Consider the following 25,653-nt stretch of genomic DNA (forward strand, 5'->3'; position numbering starts at 1 on the left):
TGCCCCTTTCTTAGCTATTCACAATAGAAAATCAGATTCTATATTCATTATTTATTATATGAAAATTACGCATTCAATCTTCCCAATCAGTAGTTCTTAAAGAAATCAACTAAGCCTCTAAAGACTTTTAGTTTTGTGTTTTCTGTGGCTGACTGGCCCTAAAAATTCTCCCCAGCCCCACATGACAGAATGGTCAATCTTTCAGCCTTAGCCTTGGATTTCTTTTTCAGTTGAGGAGATGGAGAAAGCTGGTGGAAGAGAGCCCATCGCTGTGTCCACGGTGGAGAGTGGCGTAGAGAACCCGGGGCTGGAGCTCACGGTAACTCCCCTTTAGTCCCTGTCCAGTGTGTGCTGCCTCCGGGCTTCCTGTAGGTTCTTCGGCTGCTCTCAATGCCCATCGCCCCTGGCAGGGCTCTGTGACCAGCCCCAACTTCACCTGTGCTTGTAGGAAGAAGTGGCAGAGCCTGAGGGGAGCAGGAGGACTGAAGCTCAAGAACACAGCCTTGGGGATGGGCTGGGCCTGCCCCCTCGCCAGAGGTAAGGGCGTTCTGGGGTTCAGTTCAGTGGGGACCTAAGGCAAGCTGAGTCAGACAGACGAGGCGAAACCTGACCCCTTCTCAGGGGGCTTGTGGTCTTATTGTGGAGACTTGCAATCACCCCATGTGATCATATGCACGTTTGCATTTTATGTAATTAGTTGTTACTTAAACTTGTGCCATAAACAACAACAGGAGTTCAATGATATCAGAAAACAAAAATAACAACAACGATGGTAATAATAATGGCTAACGTTTACTGAGTTTGTACTAACCGTTCTGCAGACTGCTTTATGTAAGAAATTTATTTTCATAGTGACAGGTAGGCACTTGTTTTAATCTCTTTCTTCAAATTAGAAAATTAAGGCTTAGAAATTAATTTAGCCATACATTAAAAAAAAAACAAAACTCTTCGGGAATACTAAGATTTGGGGATGGGCAGAAAGGGAAATTCAGGGGAAAAAAGACATAGAAAGACCTATTATGGAGTATAAAAAAATCAAAAAGGACAGTGTCTTGAAAGTCAAAGAGAAAGATCTCAAGAATGAAGGTACATTACCCGTCTGGGAAAAGGACACTGAAAAAGAAAAAAACAAAAAAATGCAAAAAGATAAGGAATGAAAGATTAGTCCACAGTGTTATGTGAACAGGGGTCGAGGAAGGAGGAATGAGAAAAATCTTTGAATTTGATCATGAATCAGGTCCCAGAAATAATGCCAAAGAAAGTTGTTTGAGTAAAATAGGTCAGATGGCAGGAAGCCACGTTCCATGGTGGGCAAGAGTCTGCGTGTTTATACAAGAGCGCAGGAGTTGCACACTGAGAAACTGAAGAGAGGATATTAGACAGTTTCTGAAAGAACTACAGTCTTGTGCCGTTTCAATGATGACCCCTATATATGACTGGTTCCATAAGATTATAATACCGTATTTTTACTGTCCCTTTTCTATGTTTATATATGTTTAGATACACAAATGCTTACCGTTGTGTTACAGTTGCCTGCAGTATTCAGTACAGTAACATACTGTACAAGTTTGTAGCCTAAGAGCAATAGGCTAGAGCAGCGGTCCCCAACCTTTTTGGCACCAGGGACCAATTTCATGGAAGACAGTTTTTCCATGGACTGGGGCAGGGGGATGGTTTCAGGATAGTTAAAGCACATTACATTTATTGTGCAGTCAAACCTCTCTGCTAATGATACTCTGTATTTGCAGCCCCTCCCCAGCGCTAGCATCATTACCTCGCCTCCACCTCGGATCATCAGGCATCAGGTTCTCATGAGGAGCGCACAATATAGATCCCTCGCATGCGCGGTTTACGGTAGGGCTCCTGCTCCTATGAGAATCTAATGCTGCTGCTGATCTGACAGGAGGCGGAGCTTATGCAGTGATGTGAGTGATGGGGAGCGGCTGTAAATACAGATGAAGCTTTGATTGCTGGCCACTCATCTCCTGCTGTGCGGCAAGGTTTCTGACAGGCCCACCATGACTGGGACTGGGACTGGTACCTACAGGTTTGCAGCCTGGGGGGTGGGGGGGCACAGGGCTAGACCATACAACCTAAGTGCGGAGTAGGCCAAATCATTGAGGTCTGTGTAAATGTAAGTTTGTGTAAGTTCACACAATGATGAAATTGCCCAAGGCAGCATTTCTCAAACGTTTCCCTGTCGTTAAGTGATGCATGACTGTGTATGGATATGATCAGAGCAGCTCCCAAACAAAAGGTTATTTGTTTGTTTACTTCTCTTTATTTTTAAGAATTACCTTACTAATTCTTAAAATTTTGAATTCTATTTTCTTCTCCGGAATTCACTTCTATATAAAATTTATATGTAAAAATTTGTGTATATCATGTAATATATAAGTCATATATATCAATGTGAACATTACCATTTTCTATTTTTGTTCTTCTGCTTATTTTATATACCACATTTCCATGAATCAATAGTAAACTCTTTGTAAATTTTTCATGCTGATATAATATTTCATATGTTGCTTAGCAGTGTAGTGGCTAATAATGTGAATTCTGGAGTCAGACTGCATGGGTCTATACTTGAACTCCACCCCCTGGTATGCTGGTAAATGTTTAAGAATTGGCTCTCCAAGTATAGTTTTGCCATGAATGTTTGTTGATATTTTTGCTTACCTTAATGAGTATGATGAGGGGTTGGCAAACTTTTTCTATAAAGGACAAGATAATAAATATTTTGGGCATTGTGGGCTACACAGTCTCTGTCCCAGCTACTCAACCCTACCATTTTAGAGGGAAAGCAGCCATAAGTGATACTAATCAAATGGGCATGGGTGTGTGTTCTGATAAAACTTAATTTATAAAAAGAAGGTGGAATGGACTTGGCCCACAGACCGTATGCGTCTAGATAAAATAACAAATCAGCCCTGATTCATAGCATTTATCTGTAGTGTATAAACTCTCGACTGATTTCAAGTTATCAAAGGGATGTCATTGACAAGGAGTTGGGAAGAGATATGCATCATTGTGTAAGATTTCCACCATACCCATATGACAGACATAAATAACCTCATGAGCTTAGATAATAGTAAAATGTAGCAATATAATTAGGAAATGATGAGTTTTGAGTATTACCTTCGTCTTTAATGTAATTTAATTATGTTTATATAATTTTTAATAATGGCTTGCACAATCCCTCAAAATTTAACAATCCTCTCTCTCGAGCCAGTACAAGGCAGCTTCCTCTGCACCATTGACTCTACTGTTACGGCAGACCGGGAATAGACCGACACACACACAGAAATATTGGCAAAAAACAGGTTTATACACCAGTGGGCTCAGATAGGGATTTTTCCCTCCAAAATTCTGAGCACCAGACAAAGAGCATTGCAGTCTTTTATACACTCTGCTTAAGGGGGAGGGGCACGGTTACCACAGGGTTAACTTTAGTGAGGCAGAGTCTTAAGTTACTTTACAGCCTAGTATACTAATTGCTACAGGTGATTTATGAGGGGAAAGGTCGCAGGGGAGGAGGGGCCTCAGGTAAGGAATGTAAAGGACAAAGCCTGGTAGTGGAATTTTCCACTTTAGTGAAATTTTCCAATTTTCCACTTCATTCCCCCCCTCTTTGATGTCCCTATATATATATATCATGAGGCATTTGCCCTCATGTGTCTATTATAGGGCATCATCTTTTAATGGGGGATAGCCTCGTATGGCCATTATATGGGCTGTTGTTTTTTTGGGTTACAGCTGTTTTTATGAATTTTATAATTGTGCTCAGTAGGCATGGGCCTATAGTGACAAGGAGAAAAATAGTTATTAAAGGTCCTGCCAGGGGCAGTAGCTATGAAGTCCACTGACCCAGATTGAGCCCCCAAGTTTGTCTAGTTTTTTAATTTTTCTGGACTCTTTCTTTTTTTTTTTTTTTTTAATTTTTAGATGTCATTATTCCGGACTGGTTTTTATAGTAGCAATATTTTTTTCCTAGGAATGTAACAGGTCTCTCCCTTTTCTGCAGTGAGGAGGTTTAGGGCTCGCCTGTTCTGGAGGGTAACTGCTGCCAAAGAGCCTAGCTGGTTTTGGAGGGTTGTTAGTGAATCTGTTACCTGTCCAATATTTTTTTACCCCCTGAGTGCAGATCTGTAGGTCTATGGAACATTTTTTTTTTTTTTAAGACTGGTATAAGCCCGAAACTCTTTGCCTCTGTAACAAGGGTAAAAATCATTTACATTATCACATTTTTAGACGTCCTGGATACATCCTGGAGGGCAAGGGAGAGGGCTATTAATGACTGTAAATGGGAGACAGAGAAGGATTCGAATGGGGAACAACATTGTAACCAGAAAAGGAAACCCACCACAGCCCAATGTAAGATGACTAATAACAGTCTTTTCCCTGGTCCCCAGTCCTCTGGGGCCACTGAATAAAGTCCAATGTCTGGTAGTAAGATCAATAGTCTAAACAGGCCGATGGCGATGTAATGGGCTGGCTCGGTCATTCGGCTTGGGTGTCCTCTGGCGCGGTTGCTGGGCCACCGCTATGCTGGAGGTGGATTCTCAGTGGGTCCTCTGGGTCATGTTGCACTGTCCAGGTGTCCTGGTTTCCCTCAGGTGTGGCTTTTTATTTTCGTGTGATGAATCCAGGGTGCTATTCCTGCAACTTTAACAGCAGTGGGTGTGATTAAGACTACAGTGTGGGGGCCTGTCCAGGTGGGCTCTAGTGGTGTTTTTAGTCTTTAGCCCAGACTGAGTCTCCAGGCTGGTGTGAGTGGACTGGGTGTCCCATCGCTTTAGGGATCTTTTCAGAACATTGTGATGAATCTGACTCAGGGTTTTGGATAGGGAAATAAGCTAAGTGTGTAGGGTCTTTTCCCCTATCTGGGTGATGTCTCCCTTAAGCTGCTTGATTACAGGAGGGGGCATTTTGTATAAGATTTCAAAGGGTGAATATTCTGTCGGCCCTGGAGTGCACCTGACTTTAAGCAATGCTAGACTAAGTAAGTCTACCCAAGGTAACCCTGTCTCTTGGCATAACTTTGCAAGGGTGTTTTTAAGGGTCCAGTCACGCGCTCTACTTTCCCTGAACTTTGGGGTCTGTATGCAGTATGGAATTTTCACTTGACCCCTAATGCTCAGTTAAAGTCTGAGTGATTTTTGCCGTGAAGCTTGGCCCAGGGGCCAGAATAAATTTGCCATTTCATTTTTCTGGGAACCGTGACTCTCAATATCATGGGCTTTGGGGCTGACAATGAGAGGTCAGCCATACCTTCGGGGTGGAAAGTGATTTGGGCCCCCAACTTGTGCAGGAGGTCCCATCCCAACAAGGGAACTGGACAGTCTGGGAGGTAGGGAAACTCGTGTGTTACCTGATGTCCCCCAAGCTGACAGGAGCGGGGCTGGCAGAAAGGCCTGCCTACCTGGTCTCCAGTGGATCCAACTATGGTTGTCTCTCATCCTGTGAGAGGGGCGATCTGGGTGGTCACCACTGAGTGCTCAGCCCCGGTGTCCACCATGAAGGTTACAGGTCGGCCCCCCACATCCACAGTGACCATGGGCTCCCAGGGGCCAAGGTTGAGGGAGCCCAGTCAGTCTTTTTTTTTTTTTTTTTTTTTGAGATAGAGTCTCGCTTTGTTGCCCGGGCTAGAGTGAGTGCCCTGGCGTCAGCCTAGCTCAGCCTAGCTCACAGCAACCTCACACTCCTGGGCTAAAGCGATCCTTCTGCCTCAGCCTCCCGAGTAGCTGGGACTACAGGCAAATTTTTTTTTCTATATATTTTTAGCTGTCCAATTAATTTCCTTCTATTTTTGGTAGAGACGGGGGTCTCGCTCTTGCTCAGGCTGGTCTCGAACTCCTGAGCTCAAACAATCCGCCCACCTCGGCCTCCCAGAGTGCTAGGATTACAGGCGTGAGCCACCGCGCCCGACCGCGCCGGATCCCGTCTGCCCTCCGAAGCTAAGCAGGGTCAGGCCGGTCAGTATGTGGACGGTCAGTCTTATTTGGAGTTCACACCTGTGAGGCCAATTAGGTGCTGGGTTTCCGGTTTCATCTGGAACTCCTGAGGAGAGCCTCGTCTTGAGGAGGGGCCAGTCTTTTGGTGTGGGCACTTGTTTTTTCAATGCCCCATGTCTCTGTAGTATGCGCACTGGTCCGGTTTTAGTGTCTTCTTTTTGCGGGGCCCCCTCCCAGGTTTTGTACTGAGCCCTGGGGTAGACACAGGAGCCCCTAGCGCCGCTGCCAGGAGGGTGGCCTTATGCTTCATCTTTTTTCCTCTCACTTTTTCTCTGGGCCACACGATCTTGGTTCTGGTACACCTTTTGGGCCACCTCTAACAGTTGAGTGATGTTCATTCTTGCAAAATCTTTTAGCTTTTCAGGCTTCAGTGGCATTGGGCAGGGTCATGGCGATGCAGACATCCCTCTTGGGGGAACTTGTCACACTTGAGCATCTCGGGCCAGTAGAAGCTGAAGAAGCTGCATGGCGGGTCTGCAAGAGTTGCACACGGCCTCACAGAGCCAGCAGCACAGGTAGATGGGCAGGTTGAGGCAGACGGGCCTGAAGAGCGAGCATAGAGAGAGACACGGAGGGGCCCGATCTACACTGAAGCAATGCAATATGTCCCACTCTGCACGGCTGCCACGCGTGGGGCTGCTCATTTTCCAAGTGTTTGCAGATGCTTGTTGCTTTGGGCCCTGCCAACTGCAGGATGCCATGTCTGGCCACATTGCAGAATGGGTGACTCGTGCTCAGTGTGGGGTCCTGGCCAGCCATGGGCACCGCCGAGGCCTTCTCACCGCACCCAGCTTAGCTGCCGCCTCCTCACTCCCCACAGTACTCAAGGACAGGATTCCAGCAGTTATCAGCTCAGCCAAGGAGCAAGCCTAGAGCATCACGGCAGTGGCACAACCTGCCATCACCTGCCCCTGATGTATCATTTATCAGAGAACAAGACTGAGGCCAATGGGGGGGCAGACATTTGCACCTGCGTGCCCATGCGGCCGTTTTCGTTAGGCAGGGGCACCTAGCTGCTGGCCTGCTGCTTCACCTCGGCCATGGTTTCCTGCTTCAGCAGGTTGGGCGCACTATCCTTTTGTAGCCCACGTTGTGGCACAGCCGCAGGTCTGCTGGGATGTCTACGCACTGCGGTGGCGTAGAAGCGGCTGCTCCGGTGCCAGCCGGCTGGAAGCTCACATGGCCGTACTCGCTGGCTGAGCCCGCGGTCAGGAGCGCGGCTGCCAGCGCCAGCAGCACGCCGGGGCAGACCCAGCTGCGGCCCCGCCTATGCCGGCTCTGCGGGCTCTTTCATGTCTGCGGCTCTTTCATGTCAGGGCTGCCCGCCGCCTCTGCGCCCCCACCGCACGCTCCGCGGCCGCACGCTCCTGCCGGGTCCTGGCGGGTGGCAGCCCTCAGCCTGTCGCTGGCGCTGGGGCTAGAGCTCGCGCAGGGCGGGGCACGGGCAGCGGCCAGGGACCGGGGATGGAGTCGGGTTTCAGGCAGAACGGAGACGGTGAGGGGGAGTTCATCTTCCCGCGGCTCTTGGCCAACAGGCTTGGGGCTGGGATCAGAGGGGCCTCCGCGGCCGCTGGACGGAGAGTACCCTGCTCTGTCCCTTCTCTACACAGAACCGGACTCAAGGGGGCAGATTTTGGGCAATTCCTAGCCAGGAATCGATATAGGGGAACTGATCTGGGTGTCCTGGGGTGTCTGTAACTTGTTTTTAGACTGTCTGGGTAATAGAAGTGTCGGGGGTGCTGGAATCGGACCACCTAACTTTAAAAGGATGGCCACTCCGCAGAGTGTCTGGAGGCGATTTGGAGTCATTTTAACTCCGCAGTCGCCGGAAAATTCCTTCTTAAAATTTTTGATCATGTACCTGAGTGCGGTTGGTTTGGACTCGGTCCCCCCATAGTGTTCCTACTGGTCAGAGTCGCACAAAAAAGGGGAGGGGTTACTTTCAGTTGTCCTCCTCTCTGCTCCCCTCATGGGGATTTTAGGCACGTCTTGGCTAAAGGTGCTCCCATATATATAATTCCCCGGCTAGGTGACTCCCTTTTCGGGGAGAGTGAGTCACCATTATGCCTTGTGACATTGCCACAGAAATGCAGATACAGACCCAATTACACTCCCCTTAGTAGCTTTTGGCCCTGGAGCTGTAACACTCTCACACACACACACACACACACACACACACACACACACACAGAGGCTATTACATCGCCCCCCCCCCCCAGGGAATTTCTAGCCTTTCTGGAACAGACAGAGGTTTTACATTCCTCCTCTGGGAATTTCAACCTTCCTGGGACACACAGAGGTTTTACATTTCCCCCTCTGGGAATTTCAACCTTTCCTTTAGGAGGTGATCAGTCTCCTCTTCCATCCTTAGATGGGCCTGGCTTCCTTGGGACAGGGACCTTACCGCGGTTCAGATGGTCCAGATGGCCATTTCTGGTTGCCTGGTTGCCTGTACCTCACTGGTGTCCGGGCGCGTCCGGAGAGCGTCGGCCGGCGGAGCCCCTCCGAACGGAGAAGAAATTGTCCCCAACCGGGGTCTAGGCGCCTGGATTCCCCGCCGGTCGTCAGGGTCGGTCGGCCGACGTCCCTCCCTAGCCGGTGGCCCCAACGGCCAGCGCTATCGGGTTTCCCGATCAGGGAACCAAAATGTTACAGCAGACCGGGACTAGACCTACACGCACACAGAAATATTGGCAAAAAACAGGTTTATACGCCAGCGGGCTCAGATGGGGATTTTTCCCTCCAAAATTCTGAGCACCAGACAAAGAGCATTGCAGTCTTTTATACACTCTGCTTAAGGGGGAGGGGCACGGTTACAACAGGGTTAACTTTAGTGAGGCAGAGTCTTAAGTTAACTTTACAGCCTAGTATACTGATTGCTACAGGTGATTTACGAGGAGAAAGTTCGCAGGGGAGGAGGGGCCTCAGGCAAGGAATGCAAAGGACAAAGCCTGGTAGTGGAATTTTCTACTTCAGTGGAATTTCCCAATTTTCCCCTTCACTACCACTTGCCAGATACTGGACAAGTTACTTACCCTCTAAGCTGCCGTTTTCACCCTATAAAACAAGGATAGTATTATACTTAGGGGAAGGGATATTGGTATTTTTTGCCAGATTGTTGTTGGCACCTTAAACTGTTCTGAAGTATAATTGTGTCCAGGTCCTCTTAAACCTCATCAACTTTATATTTTCTCATATGAAAAATGTTAATAGTTATATAGATATAAAATCATTCCTTAAAGTTTTAACTTGCATTTCTTTAAATTCAGGTAAAGCTACACATTCTCCCCACTCTCCCCCACCATTTGGTTTACTTTCTGTATTTCTGTGTGTGATTTGCTTTTCTTCGTTAACATTGGTCAAATCTGGACTTTGAACTTTATTTCCTTTTTCCTGACCTACTCAGATAGCACCACATAGATGTCTTGCTTCCAATTCTCCCCACCTCCTGCCAACCTATCCTAGGTAGCTTCTACCAAAACTGCCTAAAGCATGATTGAACTCCCTTGTTCAAAAACCCCTGTGGTTCTCCCTCGGTTCCTGAACAAAGCTCAACTCCACAGCTTGGCATTCAAGTCTCCCCACACCCCCCTCCCCACAACCATGATTTGTACTCGACTTCCTGACATTAACGCTTACCATTCCCTTTCTAATGCTACCCTATGCTCTGGTGAAAGTCAACTATCAACCATTCTTTACATGTAACCCTTAATTTTCTGCCTCCATGTCATTCATCATATCATGCATGTCGTAAGATCACCGCTTCTGAATGAATCGTCTTCATTTTATGTCTTTGTGCCCAAATACAACATATCTTTTAAGGCCCAACTCAAGAGCAATCATGTCCATGAGACCATCCCCAATGCTCTTCCTCCTCAACCTTGCTGGTCCCAGTCCTAAGAGGTCCCTTCTTGCTCCAAACTTCCATAACATTCTATTTGATCCTCTCTTATAGCACTTTAAACTTTTGACATTATGTTATATTAATAGAATTATATGTACATCGTATTCCCTATACTGGACTGTAAATACATTGGGGGCAGGATCAATATCTATTTCATCCTATAACACCTGGGACAATGCTTTACCCATAGTATATGCTCAAAGATCCCATAATATTCAAAATCCAATAACTACACGTTAATCAATCATTTATATAATCTAGGTAACAGACTATTTTTTAACTCTGTTTCTGTATTGATTCTTAAGTATGCTATTTCTTTTTCTTCTTGTTCTTTTGCTTGATTAACTCTGATAATCTGGGATTCTTTGTAGGATGCAATATGAAGTGTGGCTCTAAGCCGATGCTTCTCCATTCTGGTATCCACTTTCCCTGCAATAGTTATTAAATTGTGAGCCCTCTCTCCATTCTGATGTTGCCTCAACTGCAGCATTCTTAAGTTAATGTGATTATTTGAATCTACTTTTGAATCTTTTGTTTCATTGACACAGTTCTGTGCACTTCACACGATATCATAAGTGTTTACAATGCACCTTAAAATTTGGTGGGCCAAGTATTTGCATTAGTTTTTCCTTTAAAAAATATTCCTTGGAATTCTTGTTGGTCTATTCTTCAAATAAATTGTCTCCTCCAATTGCCAAATTTTAAAAATATTCCTGTGGGGAGTGAAATTGTTTTTGCATTGAGAATATGTATTCATTTGCAGAGCTTTGCCATCTTTATTCTTTTTGGTCTTCCAAATCAGGACAATGGTTTAACTCCCTGTTTATTTATATCCTATTTATATCTGCTATTAGAGTTATACAGTTTCATAAAATGAATTTCTTTGTCCTGATTTATACCATATTTCATTGGCCATAAGCATAATTTTTTTTACATTTTTACATCAGTACAATTGTGATATGTCTTATAATTGATTGTATGTGATAGTTTAATTGGTATCATTTTTTGCCTTTTTAGTATAATTTTTAATAAAGCATAGCATACATACAGAAAAATATACATAAGCATGCCCCTTAATGAATTTTCACAAAGTGATATTGTGCCCCTTCACATACAGGATAAGAACCTGATAATATTAATAGTGTACTTCCATAGCTCCCCTTACAGCCTTCGTAGTACTGTTGTCATACATTTTACTTCTACGTATATTATAAATGCCACACTACACTGTTATTATTTTTGTTTAAACAGTAGATTATCTTCCCATATGCTCTAATTTAAATGTACCTACACCTGCGTGAATCCTTATCTTTTTCCCTCCTTTATCAGAATGCCCCCCAGAGTCTGAAGCCGGTCTCTTTACTCATCTTAATCCTGTTCTTCTCCATCCCCTTCTGCAAGGCCCTTTCCCCTACATCTTCATTCACCCCTTCTTCCTTAGAGCCTTCCCGGGTCTATTAGTGTACTCAAGTTTCTTTCTTTTATAATAAACAGACAAAAAAAATCAACCTCACCTCAACTTTGTAACAAGGGAGAAGTGGGGATGGCAAGATGGGTTGGTGGGTAAGCCTTACAAATTCCTGGGTGGGAGTCTGAAAGGCTGTCTAGGGCTTATGTTGCATATCAATGCAAGACCCAAGGGAAAAATTTTAGGCAGCCTATCCTTGTTGGGAGAACCCCCTCCCTCTCATTTTTTTTTTTTTTTTAAATTAGGGCCTGAGCCAGCTATCAGCAGCTGAAAAAGCTACAGCTCCTCAGCCCTCAAATTCCTAGGGAAATCATTAAAAGAATGTGTGAATAGGGGCAAACACTATCATCGCAGGAAGTGTAGGATGGGCATTAACCATATACTGCAAACCTGGAGAAACTTTTGCTTGCAACAGAACTGAAGGGCCTGGCCTGGAAAGGCCATTGGAGGTAGAGTCATGACCCCCTTGTGAGAGAGAGCAGCTCTCTGGCAAGATGCCATTGCCTGTCAGAACCATGGCTACCTCTAACTTGGAGAGAGAAGAGTTCTGGAAGGAAGAAGTTGAGGGTGGGCTGAAGACCCATTTGGAAATCCCACATGCAGGTCCTTCCTGTCTTTGTGGACCTTTGGCATGTGTCTCCACTGCTAGTGTGAAGACATCTGCTGTCATCTGAAATGGACTCATCAAGCAGAGATGTGGGCACTGAGTGCAGGGAGAGTTCTTCTCCAAGCCAACACACCCACCACAACTCATCAATTAAGCACCTGGCTGTGTTCTGGGTTAGGCTCCCTCCTCACTGCACCTGGGCTTCCCTTAGGCCTGCCTGTTCAGGGATTCCTGAGGTTGGTGGTGTTTTCTGTCCCGTCAATGCACACCTGACCGTTCAGGGCTATGGATGTGTGTGGTTTTAGGGAGGGATGCCCAAATTGCCTTTAAGAATAATAGACCCTCTTCTGAATATGGAAGTTGATCAATCCCCTGTCCTTTGGGAACAGGGAAGGAGTAGATCCCTAATAGGACCAGTGTCCCCTTCTATGGTAGAAGATTACCAAGGATATTGCTAGTCAAGGCTGAATAAGGTTTTTATGACATGCTGCCCATTGGCAATGTTTGATTTTTTGCCCTTTTTGGCATTGTGGGACACAACCTAACTTCCCCCAGCTGAATAATTTTCTTCGTTCCTGAGAGCAAATTCTGCCTTGGGTTAGGTAATCTAAGTTCTGAGAATCAATATAAACGGGCTAGAGTAATTCTTATATCTTTTAACTTTTGGGTTCTCATCAGGAGGATTCTACAGCCTTTCACCAAGGCAAGAAGTTTTTGCAAAACACATGCCAGCTTGTTCAAGAAGATCCTCTTGGGCCTGTTGTGTTTGGGTGAGATATTGAGAATTCATGCAAGTGAGAAACACAATTATTTTAGGAATGTTAACTTGTGTCAAGATGAGCACCAGGTGGAAAACACTTTTAGTCACAAACTGATACGAAGGGCTATTTGATGTATAGATCCTAACTAGTTGTAGGTGAACCATAATTTATTGAATTGCACTTATAGGAACAAGTAAAATCTGAGAATAAACTATTTTTCAGACTGAATGCAGTGGCTCATGCCTATAATCTGGGAGGCCAAGGCAGAAGGATTTCTTGAGGTCAGGAGTTCGAGAGCAGCCTGAGCAAGAGCGAGACCCCGTCTGTACTAAAACAGAAAAAAATTAGCCAGGCGTGGTGGCATGCACCTGTAGTCCCAGCTACTCGGGAGGCTGAGGCAGGAGGATCGCTTGAGCCCAGGAGTTTGAGGTTGCTGTGAGCTATGATGATGCCATTGTACTCTAGCTGGGGCAATAGAGCAAGACTCCGTCTCAAAAACAAACAAACAAAAACAAAAACAAAACACAAAAAAATCAGAAAACTATTTTTCAAAACTACCATTTGATAGACTTAATATATTTCAGGGACTATGAGCTTATCCCTTTTTTAGTGTTTTGATTTGCTGCAAGGCATGATCTTGTAGTCTTTATGAGAGAAGCCTATGTAATACATAACTTATGTGCTGGTTTACTAGTAAGATCAATAATATAAAATAGTTTTAAAAGACAGCAAACCTCTGTTTAAAACATACTGTCAGTGGTATATGGGGCTTTGATGTCAAAATTAGAGGCAGCTGGGATGGTGGGAACAAAGCATATTTTGAGGTGAGTCAGGGAGGCACAGCTGAGGCCCATGTGGCTGCACTTCCTAGTGGTAGCCTTGTTTATACGGTTTTGTTCAAGAGGAAAGGTTAAAATGACTGGGGTAATAAAGTTTCAAGACGAGATGACTGACTTTTGAAGAGTCTAGTGGTGGATGCTGATCAAATCTACTCCAAAGGACAGAGAGAGGATGTCAGATAAAATAGAAGGGAATGAGGTTTCACTAGGGAAAAGTGAAAATATGCAGTCTCCAAACTGAGATGGAGTCTCCTTGGGAAGCCTCAGGAAGAGAAGAGTTAGACATCTGTCCCGGCCTCGAGAAGTGCAGCTCAGTGTGACAGTAGGGCTGGGTGACAGGGTCTCCGGAGGGTTTTTCTTGCTTTAAGTCCCAGGCATTCATGACCCTCAGAAGCGCTGCCTTGCTAATCCTTCCTCTGCCCCTTCTCTTTTTAGCCTATGCTGCCTACTTCCTGGCAGCTTGCATCTTGGATTTCCAGAGGGCACTGGCCTTGTTTGTCATCACTTGTTTGGTGATCTTCATCCTGGTTCACCACTTGCTGAAAAAACTCTTTGGCAACAAATTAATAAGATATCTGGAGCCCTTTAAAAACTCCTGCCTGAGGGCTTGGATGAAATGGTAAGATAAGAATCTCAATATCCCTGGTCCCATAGCTTATCCCAAACCCCAGTCCGCTGCCCTTTTTCACCTTTGACATTCCTGGGCTCTCTCTTAGACCCTCACCTATACTTTTCAAAACCAAGGCACGGAGAACAAATAGCAACAGGCCTCCGTGCACCAGACCTCAGTTCAGTTTCTTGTCACTTTGGATCTCAACATTGCTTAGAGGCAGGAGGGGTTCAGAGAAGTTTTCAGTTCAGAGTTTCAATGTGTTTATCCTTGGCCTGTGTCAGAAATGAGAAAAACCATACTCTTCTTCAATGAAGTGGTCAGAACAAAGAGGCTTGCAGCTGCATCAAGGTTTCAAATGGATCTGGTGGTCATCTGTTCCTGCCTCAGTTCCCTGATACTCTCTGTGCTGTTCCCCCACTAGTCCTCCAAACTTCCTGCACCCACAGTGCCTTTTACAATTCCTTAGAGTTTAAGGAACAAACTTGCTGTTCAGTATATACTGAACTGGATTCTATAGCAGCCACAGCTCATCTAACTATGGCATGTGCATGTCCTTTGATCACAGGCCAGGGGTGAGAGAATAACTTTCAGACTCTCTACAGAATTCCTCTTTTCTGCTCATTCTTCAATGAAGGCACAGAAAATAGTTGTTAAGGATGTTTGCAACAGTGATAATTTGGAGAAACCACACTAGACTACCACCTAGATTTTGGATCATTGATTTATTTGACACTGGGGAGATAGAACGAAGAGGACTTTATTCATTAGCACGATGCATTCTGGAAGCCAGATTTTATCCACTTTAAGTGCAATGGGTTTACAGTGAGAACAGCTTCAAATTTCAACCTGACCTCTAGTGACTTTTGTTGTTTTGCTCCTGAAGTATCTCGATAGGCAACATACTCTTTCTGTTTTGTTTTCATCTGTGATCTTCCTTCTAATACTTTTCCCTTGAACTTGAAGGCCAGTAACACTCAGACATGAGGAAACCAGTCCATGTATTGATAAATGTGTTTGGTATGTGAGAGGACCATAAGATCATAAGTAGTTGATCTGTGGCCCTTGCCCGTGGAGTGGTTAGACATTGGGTGGAGATCCACAGGGGACCAATATGCATACTTTTTCCTCCTTTGGTTTTTAATATTTTGGTTATTTATTAGAAAAATCTTCAAGAAGGAGTCTTTATATCACATTTATTGATAATGGGAACTTGAGGAACAGGAAGTCATGTGATTTGTGTCCTTAGATTGGAATCTTTCAGCTTTATTCTGTGAGTAAAAGAGTTGGGGACAGGCCGGGCGCGGTGGCTTATGCCTGTAATCCTAGCACTCTGGGAGGCCAAGGTGGGCGGATTGTTTGAGCTCAGGAGTTCGAGACCAGCCTGAGCAAGAGCAAGACCTCGTCTCTACTAAAAATAGAAAGAAATTAATCGGACAACTAAAAATATATAGAAAAAATTAGCCGAGTATGGTGGCACATGCCTGTAGTCCCAGCTACTCGGGAGGCTGAGGCAGTAGGATTGCTTGAGCCCAGGAGTTTGAGGTTGCTGTGAGCTAGGCTAACGCCACAGCACTCTAGCCCGGGCAACATAGTGAGACTCTGTCTCAAAAAAAAAAAAAAGAGTTGGGGACAGAGAGGTGGAAGTTAAGGAACTACCAAATGAATGATTCTCAAGATGTGTCTCTGTGTCTAATCAACAACAAACTAATGAGTTGTTTCCCTTATTCTTGGGGTAAATTTCTACTTTTTAGAGTAAATTATTTGTTATTCATTCACTGAGTCAATGACGTGGTCTTGGCATTCCTTCTTCAGGGCGGTTGCAGGAATCTCCTTGGTTGGCCTTATACTGTGGTTGGCTCTTGACACAGCCCAAAGGCCAGAGCAGCTGATCTCCTTTGCAGGAATCTGCATGTTCATCCTCATCCTCTTTGCCTGCTCCAAACACCACAGAGCAGTGAGTTCTGGGTATTCGGGTTGGGCATAGCAACACATAGCCAAGGCCCAACTACTAACTACAAAGTGCATGGGTCAAGTATTAATTACAAAGGCATAGAACTAAGGTCTTAACAACTCCTGGAAGTTGCCTCTTTGACAATTTTGTTCCCAAGAGAAATTTTAAAGTTATCAGAGGCTCTAGACTACTTGTTTTCAAACTTTTTTCAAACTGTAGATTGTGATCCGTTAGTGAGCCTTGTATCAATTTTGTGAATCTAGGCCAATGTTAAAGAACAAAAGGAAAAAATAAGGTAGGAAAGAAAGAAAATAGAAAATAACATAGAATCAGCTTGCGTTGGACATCGCAATGTTAAAGCTTCAGTTTACAAAACTGTTGTTTGCATATATGTATAAGTGCCATCTAACCTCTAGACACAGTTTTAAAGACCATGTGGACATAGGTGGTTCTTTACGTATTATGGACCTGTGTCTCCCTACCATTCGCCCTGCTCCCTATGCCATCTTACCCCAGATTGACTGTCAACACCCTAGGTTGGTTCCACCCAGAGTGTGTGTATCGATGTTTAAAACTCCAACCTTGTCTAGATCACGGAGAAGTAGAGTTTAGAACTCACATTGGAATACTTTTCTTATTGATCTCAGGTAAACTGGAGGACAGTGTTTTGGGGCCTGGGTCTTCAGTTTGTCTTTGGGATCTTGGTCATCAGAACTGATCCTGGATTTAATGCATTTCAGTGGCTGGGAGAGCAGATCCAGGTATGAGAAGATGAATGTGAGGTCTTTGTTCTTTTATAACCCTTGAGAAAAAATATTTGAAGGAAGTGTGAGAAGATTAGGCTGTGTGTTTATGATGGTGGTAGGAGATCCAGTTGGGAAAGGAGAGAGTATTCTGGGGAACAGCTAAGAATATGAATAAAGAGAACTAAATATCTGGGTCCTCTTTCATTCAATGAGCAGCTCATGGGGACAGCCTAGCCCGAGGCTGTCAAAGGGAGGCCAGCCCCAGTAGCAGCAGTAGGTCCTAATTACATGTGAGACTGGTCCTACCCTGTATCCTTCCAGGCTTCACTTTTGTTCTCTGTCTTTTTTTTTCCCTTCAGATTTTCCTGAACTACACTGTGGCTGGCTCCAGTTTTGTCTTTGGGGATGTGCTGGTCAAGGATATCTTTGCTTTTCAGGTCATATCTGATTTATAGGCAGCATGATGGTCAGTGAAGGGGTAGGAGAGTCAAGCAGAGGATGAAAATGTGTGTTCAAGAGATCAGCTGGCCTTTGTACCAGTTTGATGCTAAGAGGGTTTAATCCCATTGGTAAAGGAAACAGCATCAATCTCTCACCCTTTGATCATTACCTTCCTAAAATTAGATGAAATAGGGGTCAGGGAGAAAGGCTCAGAAAACATCTGTGGCTTAGTACTGGTGGCATAGTAGATTTGCAATACATTTTAAATTTATTTATAAACTAGATTGTGTAGATACTGAGTATCTACACTGTATCAGATGCCCTTAGAATGCTGAGAGCTTCATTTAGAGGCCTGAAACACAATCCATTTATGGTTGACATGGCATGTATAATGTGACGTCTCACTGGCTGTGACCATTCTCATTCCAGTCCTTGCCAATCATCCTTTTCTTTGGATGTGTGATGTCCATTCTCTACTACCTGGGTCTCGTGCAGTGGGTAGTCCAGAAGGTGAGTCATTCTCCCACACCAGTCAGGAAGTGTGCCTTCGTCTTGTGACCTGTCAAGGGGCGTGAAGATGACACTATTTTGGAAAAATACTCATGTGCAGGATCCAGAGTGCTAGAACCAGTATGAAAAGGAAACCCTTTCAGGCACGCCTGATATCACATGGTCATTCCAGGCCCCAGGGGGGCTGTGGGGCAGAGCAGGGAGAGAAAATGGACTGGACTATTCTTTCATACTGAGTTTTAATGTACTTATTTTAGAGGCTACAAGTCCTGAGTTCTGGTCAAGGCACTGTTTGTAACTTGTTTTGTGGCTTTGGGTTTGTGCTCTACTTCTCTAGGCCTCAGTTTCCTTATCAGTAGTAAGATAGAGCAGGATGGGGTTTTGCTGGACATTCTTCAAGATTCCTGCCAATGTTAATGGTTTAGGTCTCTGTGTCCTTTTAGATTGCATGGTTTTTGCAAATCACCATGGGCACTACTGCCACGGAGACTCTGGCTGTGGCAGGAAACATCTTTGTGGGTATGGTAAGCACCCTGAGGCCTTCTGGCTTTATTTTCTCTGGGGAACTGAGAATATGGCACCAAACAGGTTCAGAAAAGTATGCTTTCCTTTTGAAAAATCAAATATATAAAGACTGTGGGGCAGCCTGTCTCTGATAAAAGAAAATTCAGCAGCTCAAAGAAGACGCAGCTCATTGCTGTCACCCTTTATGCCTAGTAATACTCACCTGGGTGTACATAATGTGGATGGACATCCTTAGCCACTTCTAAGCACAGCTTCTTACGTGGCAATTTAGGAAAGTTCCTAGGCCAAAACTTATCCCCCTTCAGAGGCTACGAAGGGTGTTTGATCTATATTCTGGCTTCTCTCTGTGACTCCTCATGGCCCTTGTTTTCCAGGGTCTCTGAGGAGGCACTAGCTTGTTTTGCTCAGGACTAACACCAAGGCTCTTCCCCATTACACTTGCTTGGTACATTCGTCTGCATGGAGTAGCTGCTCAACATATGCTATTGACTGCTCAGCTCCATGCTAGGGACAAGGGCTTGCCAAATTCACAAGAAGTTAGTATGGAGGTCTTTCCCTCCCAAGGCTCTGGGCTGCTACTAAAATGTTCTCAGAGTACTTCTGGATACTTCTACCACAGTATTCCATATTTTGCTGAAATTATTCATAATCAGCTTAGTTTCCCCTGTCAGACTATAAGCTCCTAAGAGTAGGGACTTTACCCTATTCATATGAGTGTCCCTAGCATCTAGTACAGTGCCACGCATACACTTGGCACTCATCAAATAATAAATAGCGTTGTCTTAGGTCAATGTTAGGTATGCTTTTCATAGTTGAGCCTTCATAATTTCATAACATTTTTGTCAACATTATTTCTTTTGATTCTTTCATAAATAGAGGGCTTAGATCATCTATTTGCATTTTATCTAATGAGTACTTTTTAAGTATTTAATATGTACTCATTAAGTACACTATATTGTGTAAATTCATTAAGTGCATGGTTTTAGACATTGAGAACATACAAAAGAAATATACCATTTCTCTTCTATAACATTCTAAAATGTCAGTGGAGGTGAGGCAGACACTGGGAGGGCCTGAGGGCAGAGCTCAGTGCTCGCCCAGTGGGGCTACACCTCGCCAAACAGCACTCACCCTGGAGGGGTGTGTATCTAGATGGTCCAGCCCCTGGTGTGGACACTCTGGTGTGGGGGGATGGCGTGGCACCTTCTTGGAATCTGACTGTTTTCTCCTTGTTTATAGACAGAGGCACCTCTGCTCATCCGTCCCTACCTTGCAGACATGACCTACTCTGAAATCCATGCGGTGATGACTGGAGGGTTTGCCACCATTTCAGGCTCTGTGTTGGGGGCCTTCATATCCTTCGGGGTAGGCATCGTCTGCTTGGCCGTTCCTGAGTGAGCCTGAGTTGGGTTCTACAGAGACACTGATTCCTGAGTCTGGCCTTACAGATCGACGCGTCATCCTTGATTTCTGCCTCTGTGATGGCCGCCCCTTGTACTCTCGCCTTGTCAAAGCTAGTATATCCAGAAGTGGAAGAGTCCAAGTTCAAGAGTGAGGAGGGGGTAAAACTGCCTCCTGGGTGAGTCTAAGAGGCATATAATTTGGGAGGTGGTGAGGTAGAGGCTGAGTTAAGGACAGCACTGTGGTGGCAGAGACTTCCAGTCTCTCTGAAAGGGAACAGTGTTATTCCATATCCCCTCTTGCCTGTGTCAGCCTCCAGCTCATCATGTTGATTTTCTTCTTTTCTTTTGTTTATCTCTCCCACCTGCCTCTAGCTTCCGCATGCCAGTACTTTCTGTCCTTGGTGTCAGTGCACTTTCGTAGCAATTATATCTGATATTACTTCAGAGTAATTTCCACTAACAGTGTCACTAAGGAACCCCCATCGCCTCTCACACTGGCCTTGCACCCTCTTCTTGCACTGTAGAGACAGAGGGATTTCTTTTCTCTGAGGGGCTGAGACTACTCCAGACACTATACTCTTTCCCTTTGCCCAATAACCACAGGAAGGAGAAGAATGTCCTGGAAGCTGCCAGCAGTGGAGCCATAGAGGCCATCGGCCTGGCTGCTAATGTAGCAGCCAACCTGATCGCATTTTTGGCAGTGTTGGCCTTCGTCAACGCTGCCCTCTCCTGGCTGGGGGAATTGGTGGATATACAGGGGCTCACTTTCCAGGTAAATAAAGGATTACATTTGTTGGGCTGTCCCTCTGGGGTGTGGTTAAGTAGTCCTTGAACTGTGCATGTCCTCCTGACCTGCAGTAAGCTAAGGGACAACATGAAGAGGAGGAGCGGGGAGGAGATTGGGCCAAGGCTCCAGAGAAGATCCTTGGCACTTGGTCTTCCTTAATAGTTCTTCCTTTTCCTAGGATCTCTATCTTTCACTCAGGTCATCTGCTCCTATGTCCTAAGGCCCCTGGTTTTCATGATGGGAGTGGAGTGGACAGACTGTCCAATGGTGGCTGAGATGGTGGGAATCAAGTTCTTCACAAATGAGTTTGTGGCCTATCAGCAACTGTCTCAGTATAAGAACAAACGTCTTTCTGGAGTGGAAGAGTGGATTGGGGATGAGAAACAGTGGATTTCTGTAAGTGACAATCCAGAAAAGCATACGCAGTGTTAGGTCTCGGCCATGGTTACCGAGAGTAGACAGACAGTGCTACGCACGAGTTTGTCGCGGACCCACAGGTGCCTTTCCGGTGTCGCTGGCCTAACCATAAAGCAAGCAGACCAGTATGCTCAGCAGCCTCGTCCGCGTGCCTGCGCGACACTGAGGTCTGTGTGCTACGCCTCCCCCACACTCGGACCCAGCTCCTCTCTCTAATGGAATTATTGGGTCTTTACAGTTTGGAGCAGTCTAGGGTAGACACTATTTTTTGGTGCTCTAAGGCTTCCTTCTTCATTTATAAGTTTAAAATTGCTCTCCTTGTGCCTCTCTCCTTCTTTCCTCTCAGTCATCCTCATTCCTGGGCCTTCTCCTTATTCAGAGGCTTCAACAAGAACAGTGTTGTGTAGTGAGGCCTGTGCTGGTTTCCATCTCATTATCCCTATAGTAACTCAGGGAGCCGTTATTTTCTGAGCATCTTTTCCACATTCCTTAGGATAATGTGGAAAAGATTGAGGGATCTAAGTGCTCTGGAACTTCTATCATGATTATAAGACTATACACATGGGACTGAATTTATCTACTTATGTATTTTTGTTTTCCCTAGGTGAGAGCTGAAATCATCACAACATATTCCCTCTGTGGATTTGCCAATCTTAGTTCCATAGGAATCACACTAGGAGGCCTGAGTGAGTTCATCCATTTTCCCAGCTCCCCAATAAGCCAGCCAGATCCCACCTTCTGTAGGGGACATTCCTGGTGCTTCAGTCTAAGTTGGGACCAGACAGAGAGGCTGATGTGAAATGGGCCCTCCTAGGCTGCCGTTAATGTGGAGCTAAGGCAGTCATGCTGCCTGGCTTAGAGCCCTTTGCAATCTCAACCTCAGTTACTTTTTTCCTTGGATTGGAGACCCCAAAGACCAATTTTATTTTATTTTTCCCTATGAAGGAGAAAACATTATGATACTATTTCTATTTTGCCATTGAATGGACATAGCGTATCTATAAGTAAAGATATGTTGGGTTTTATTCAGCAGTGAAGGCACTTTCTGAAAGCAGGCTGCTCGCTAGTTGTCTTCACAGAAGCAGGATTTGCAGAAGGGATCAAACAACAAATCAAAGCAGCAGACGCAGAAGGCAGATAGTAAGAGCGAGTGGTGTAATGTGTTGGATTGAGAGCTGTGAGCACCAGGTGTGGGAGGAGTGAGTCTTTGAAGCAGACACCAATCCATTTAGACTGATACAGCTGCATGTGGGTGATGGGGGGAGGAATAGTATGAGGAAGGTGGAATTGGCCTTGAATGTAGGGGCAGGGGAATGACTAGCACATCCCAAGAGTTTTGAAGATCCAAGTTAGAAATGGATCTTAGAAGAAATGAAGTATAGGAAGAAATACAGCTCAGTGTGTCCATTTTTTAAGGCAATTATATTCCGCAGTAGAGTCGTTCAATTTATGTATTTGGTAGCTGATTTAATTTAAAGGTGAAATAATTTCTTTTTCGTTTCTCTTTCCCCCTTCTGTTAAACACCTCATTATAAGATTGCCATCTAGTAGTGGGATATGCATTATGTGGCTAATGCTTAGGTGAATGTTGCTTTCCTCAGCCCTCTGGCTCAAAACAGTCCATCTAATTCTGGTCCAGGCTTAAGAGTGCAGATCTCAAGTGGCGAACACCAGGCATTTGCACCTGTCTGGAGCAACCCAGACCCTTGCTTGATCCAGATACGTCTTGGGTATGTTCACAGAACCACCAAAGTTAGGGTCAGACACACAATGCCTGACCCGAGGAGAGCCTGAGTTAGTGATCCTCAGGAGTTATGTATATACACACTTCTTAGGGCAACACCAGCCAGCCTCAGGTGGTTGGTAGTAGGGAAACTATTCGTCGGCTCTGTTTTGTTCCTCTGCATTCTTCTAAATTGGAGCTCATTGTCTGATTGTCTGCTGGGGGAGAGATCAAGTCAGTTTGTTTTGTTGTCTGCAGCCTCCATGGTACCTCACCGGAAGAGTGACTTTTCCAAGGTTGTGGTCAGGGCCCTCTTCACAGGGGTCTGTGTATCCCTCGTCAGTGCCTGTGTGGCAGGTAGGTGCCTCAGCTTGGTCTCTTGGCAGAAACAACTTACCTAGATCATGAGAGGATCTCTCTCGGAGTGTTGGTTTAACCATTCGTCCCATAGATGCATAGAAAAGGCATCCAATGTACTGTGTTCTCAGTTCATACCCCCAAAATAAAGAGCCTTGAGGAACGTGTGTAAAATCTTCCCCTTAGTGTCTCTGTCTCCTTTATCCAGGAATCCTCTATGTCCCCAGGGGAGCTGAAACTGACTGTGTTTCCTTCCTAAACACAAGTTTCACCAATAGAACCTATGAGACCTACGTGTGCTGCACAGGGCTCTTTCAGAGGTGAGTGAGCACCAGACCCCAGCTGCCTCCACTTATACGCTGTTCTCCACCGGGAATTGGCCGTGAGTGGGAGAAAGAAGGTCTTGAGGTAATCCTGTGGAGGCTGAATACAGTGTATGAGGAAGACCATGGATATCGGTGGCAGCCTAGATCTATATTCTCTTCTCTTATTAGGTGCGTTGTCAGCATTAGCTCTGGTATGCTCCAGCGACAGGTTCCATCTGTATTATTGGGTGCTGAAAAGTAGTGAAGAGTGGCTTCCCTGATAAGAAGCTACTGTATTTATTATGGTTGGAATATAGATAGGTTGTAGGTGAAGACTTAACAAAGGTCCTGTGTGAATAAGAAATTATAGACTTCTTCAGACAGAAACGAAGAAGACTGCAAGAGGATGAAGTTGCATTTATAAAATTATGAGTTCAGATGGTGTAAAAATGAACTTGTTTACCAAATTCTAGAATGTGGAAAGAAGAAAATATAGCATTAAGCTAAAAGAACTACTTTGGGAACCCACAAAAAGAAGGATTTGAGGCACTAGAATGTTTGGTGCCTTCAAAGCAAAAGGTGCATGTGTTGGTGGTGATGTACAGGTGAGTGAAGAGAGTTCTGGGGAAAAAGACCAAAAGATCATAAAAGGCCTTGTATGAAATTCTAAGGGATTTAGGTTTTGATCTGCAGAATTCCGAACACTGGCATGATCATCTGTGTTTTTTCAAAAAATCATTCCGGAAGCCATTTAGATAGCAAGGAGACCAATAAACACACTGCTGGAATAGTCCTGATGAGATATGATAAGAACTGATACTAAGTGGTTGTGAGGACGGACATGCCCTAGATCAGGTAGAATCGATGGGGTTGGTCGTTGGCTAGATAGCAGGAAGGGTTGGGGTGAGGAAGAGAAAGGACTCTCAAATGACTGTCGCTTTTCTGGCTTGGGCAAGTGGGTCTAAAGAGTGCCCTTTATTCACTGAGAGGAACAGGACTAGTTTCAGAAATGGAAGTAAAGGGGAGAGATTATGGCTTAATTTCATTTTGGATATGGTAACTTGGATGTACCTGTGGGACCACCATGTGAAACTACTCACAAGCCAACTGGAGCACAGGGTTCGGGAGATAAATCCGAGCTGGAGATAGATTTGTAAGTTAGCATTAAGTAAGTGATCTGTTCACTATATAGGTAGATGTTTGGGTGCTAGCTGCTTAATAGGTTAATGGATATTACCTCTCCTGTGTTTGGAGGTTATCATCAGAGAAGGCAAGCAATGCCTCTAAAAAATAATCCTTTTGATGTACTATGAAAGATAAATTATAAGCTGAGCTGGACAGATCATTGGTCTGGCATGGTTTTGATTTCTATGTTTTTGTAGCAGTTCAGTGGATTTTCTAAAGCAACATACTGAGGACCATTAGCATTTAGACTATCAAAGAGATGATGTTTTTGTCCAGTTAATTTATACTAATTAAGTTTGAGCTGTTTTCCTTTCTCAAGAGGAAAGTTGCCTTGTAATACCACCTGACTTTTTATAATAAATTCAATTCTAAATCATTATAAGGCATAAATTTTGCCTCAGAGATATCTGGAAGGGAAATTTCCAAAGGGACTATGGTTAGGAATTGGGCAAAGGAACACACGCATCGTATAGAGTTTCTTGCTAGTATTGTCTTGGATATGAATGAGAAATAAATTTAATTAGGTCTAATTTATTTGGTCATGGCTTATGGTCCCATTTATAGGTATTTTGTTTTCAGCTGCTTGGTACAAGCAGTACTGACCCAGTATGTATCTCTCTGGCTTTTCATTTCAGTACTTCTCTGAATGGCACCAACCCTCCTTCTTTTTCCGGTCCCTGGGAAGACAAGGAGTTCAGTGCCATGGCCCTTGCTAACTGCTGTGGATTCTACACCAATGCTGTTTGTGCCTAAGGCTGCTTGGTCCATTGCCATAATAGTTTCGATTTTAACAGCTTTTTGATGGCAAAGATGTTTACGTACTCAGGGTTCCCACTCTCCAATAACTCACCAAGATCTTTAACAGTAAATGTCAAAGATTCATTTTGGTTCACTCTATCCCAATAATGAATATTAGCATTTGTCTTTCCATTATTTCCTGAACCAAATAGGAAATTCCTCATGGGCCCTGTCTGAGCTTTTGTTTGAAAAATAAATATTACCATATCAAAAAGGTCTTATAAATCTTGCTTCTAGTTGTCATCTTAAAAATTATGTGATGCATTGTGCTCTAAATTTGATTTAGTATGTGCCAGGGG

The 25,653-nt window shown here is 44.6% G+C and overlaps 1 protein-coding gene across 1 annotated transcript in view; it reads left to right on the top strand.

Annotated features, from left to right (window-relative positions):
* Positions 1-25,391, top strand: part of SLC28A2 (solute carrier family 28 (concentrative nucleoside transporter), member 2) — a 32,017-nt gene extending 6,626 nt beyond the window's left edge. Inside the window, exons 2-18 of the mRNA XM_012649227.1 lie at positions 231-319; positions 449-537; positions 12,672-12,763; positions 14,029-14,212; positions 16,019-16,160; positions 16,805-16,918; positions 17,263-17,340; positions 17,774-17,854; positions 18,298-18,378; positions 19,619-19,744; positions 19,828-19,958; positions 20,386-20,554; positions 20,768-20,965; positions 21,591-21,672; positions 22,968-23,066; positions 23,275-23,386; positions 25,192-25,391. Coding sequence (XP_012504681.1) covers positions 239-319; positions 449-537; positions 12,672-12,763; positions 14,029-14,212; positions 16,019-16,160; positions 16,805-16,918; positions 17,263-17,340; positions 17,774-17,854; positions 18,298-18,378; positions 19,619-19,744; positions 19,828-19,958; positions 20,386-20,554; positions 20,768-20,965; positions 21,591-21,672; positions 22,968-23,066; positions 23,275-23,386; positions 25,192-25,309 — 1,977 coding nt within the window. The 5' untranslated portion in view covers positions 231-238 and the 3' untranslated portion in view covers positions 25,310-25,391. The remainder of the gene's footprint in view (positions 1-230; positions 320-448; positions 538-12,671; positions 12,764-14,028; positions 14,213-16,018; positions 16,161-16,804; positions 16,919-17,262; positions 17,341-17,773; positions 17,855-18,297; positions 18,379-19,618; positions 19,745-19,827; positions 19,959-20,385; positions 20,555-20,767; positions 20,966-21,590; positions 21,673-22,967; positions 23,067-23,274; positions 23,387-25,191) is intronic.
* Positions 25,392-25,653: the final 262 nt, after the last annotated feature.

This window comes from Propithecus coquereli, unplaced genomic scaffold (genome assembly GCF_000956105.1).
Source record: "Propithecus coquereli isolate 6110/MARCELLA unplaced genomic scaffold, Pcoq_1.0 Scaffold3, whole genome shotgun sequence".
NCBI lineage: Eukaryota > Metazoa > Chordata > Mammalia > Primates > Indriidae > Propithecus > Propithecus coquereli.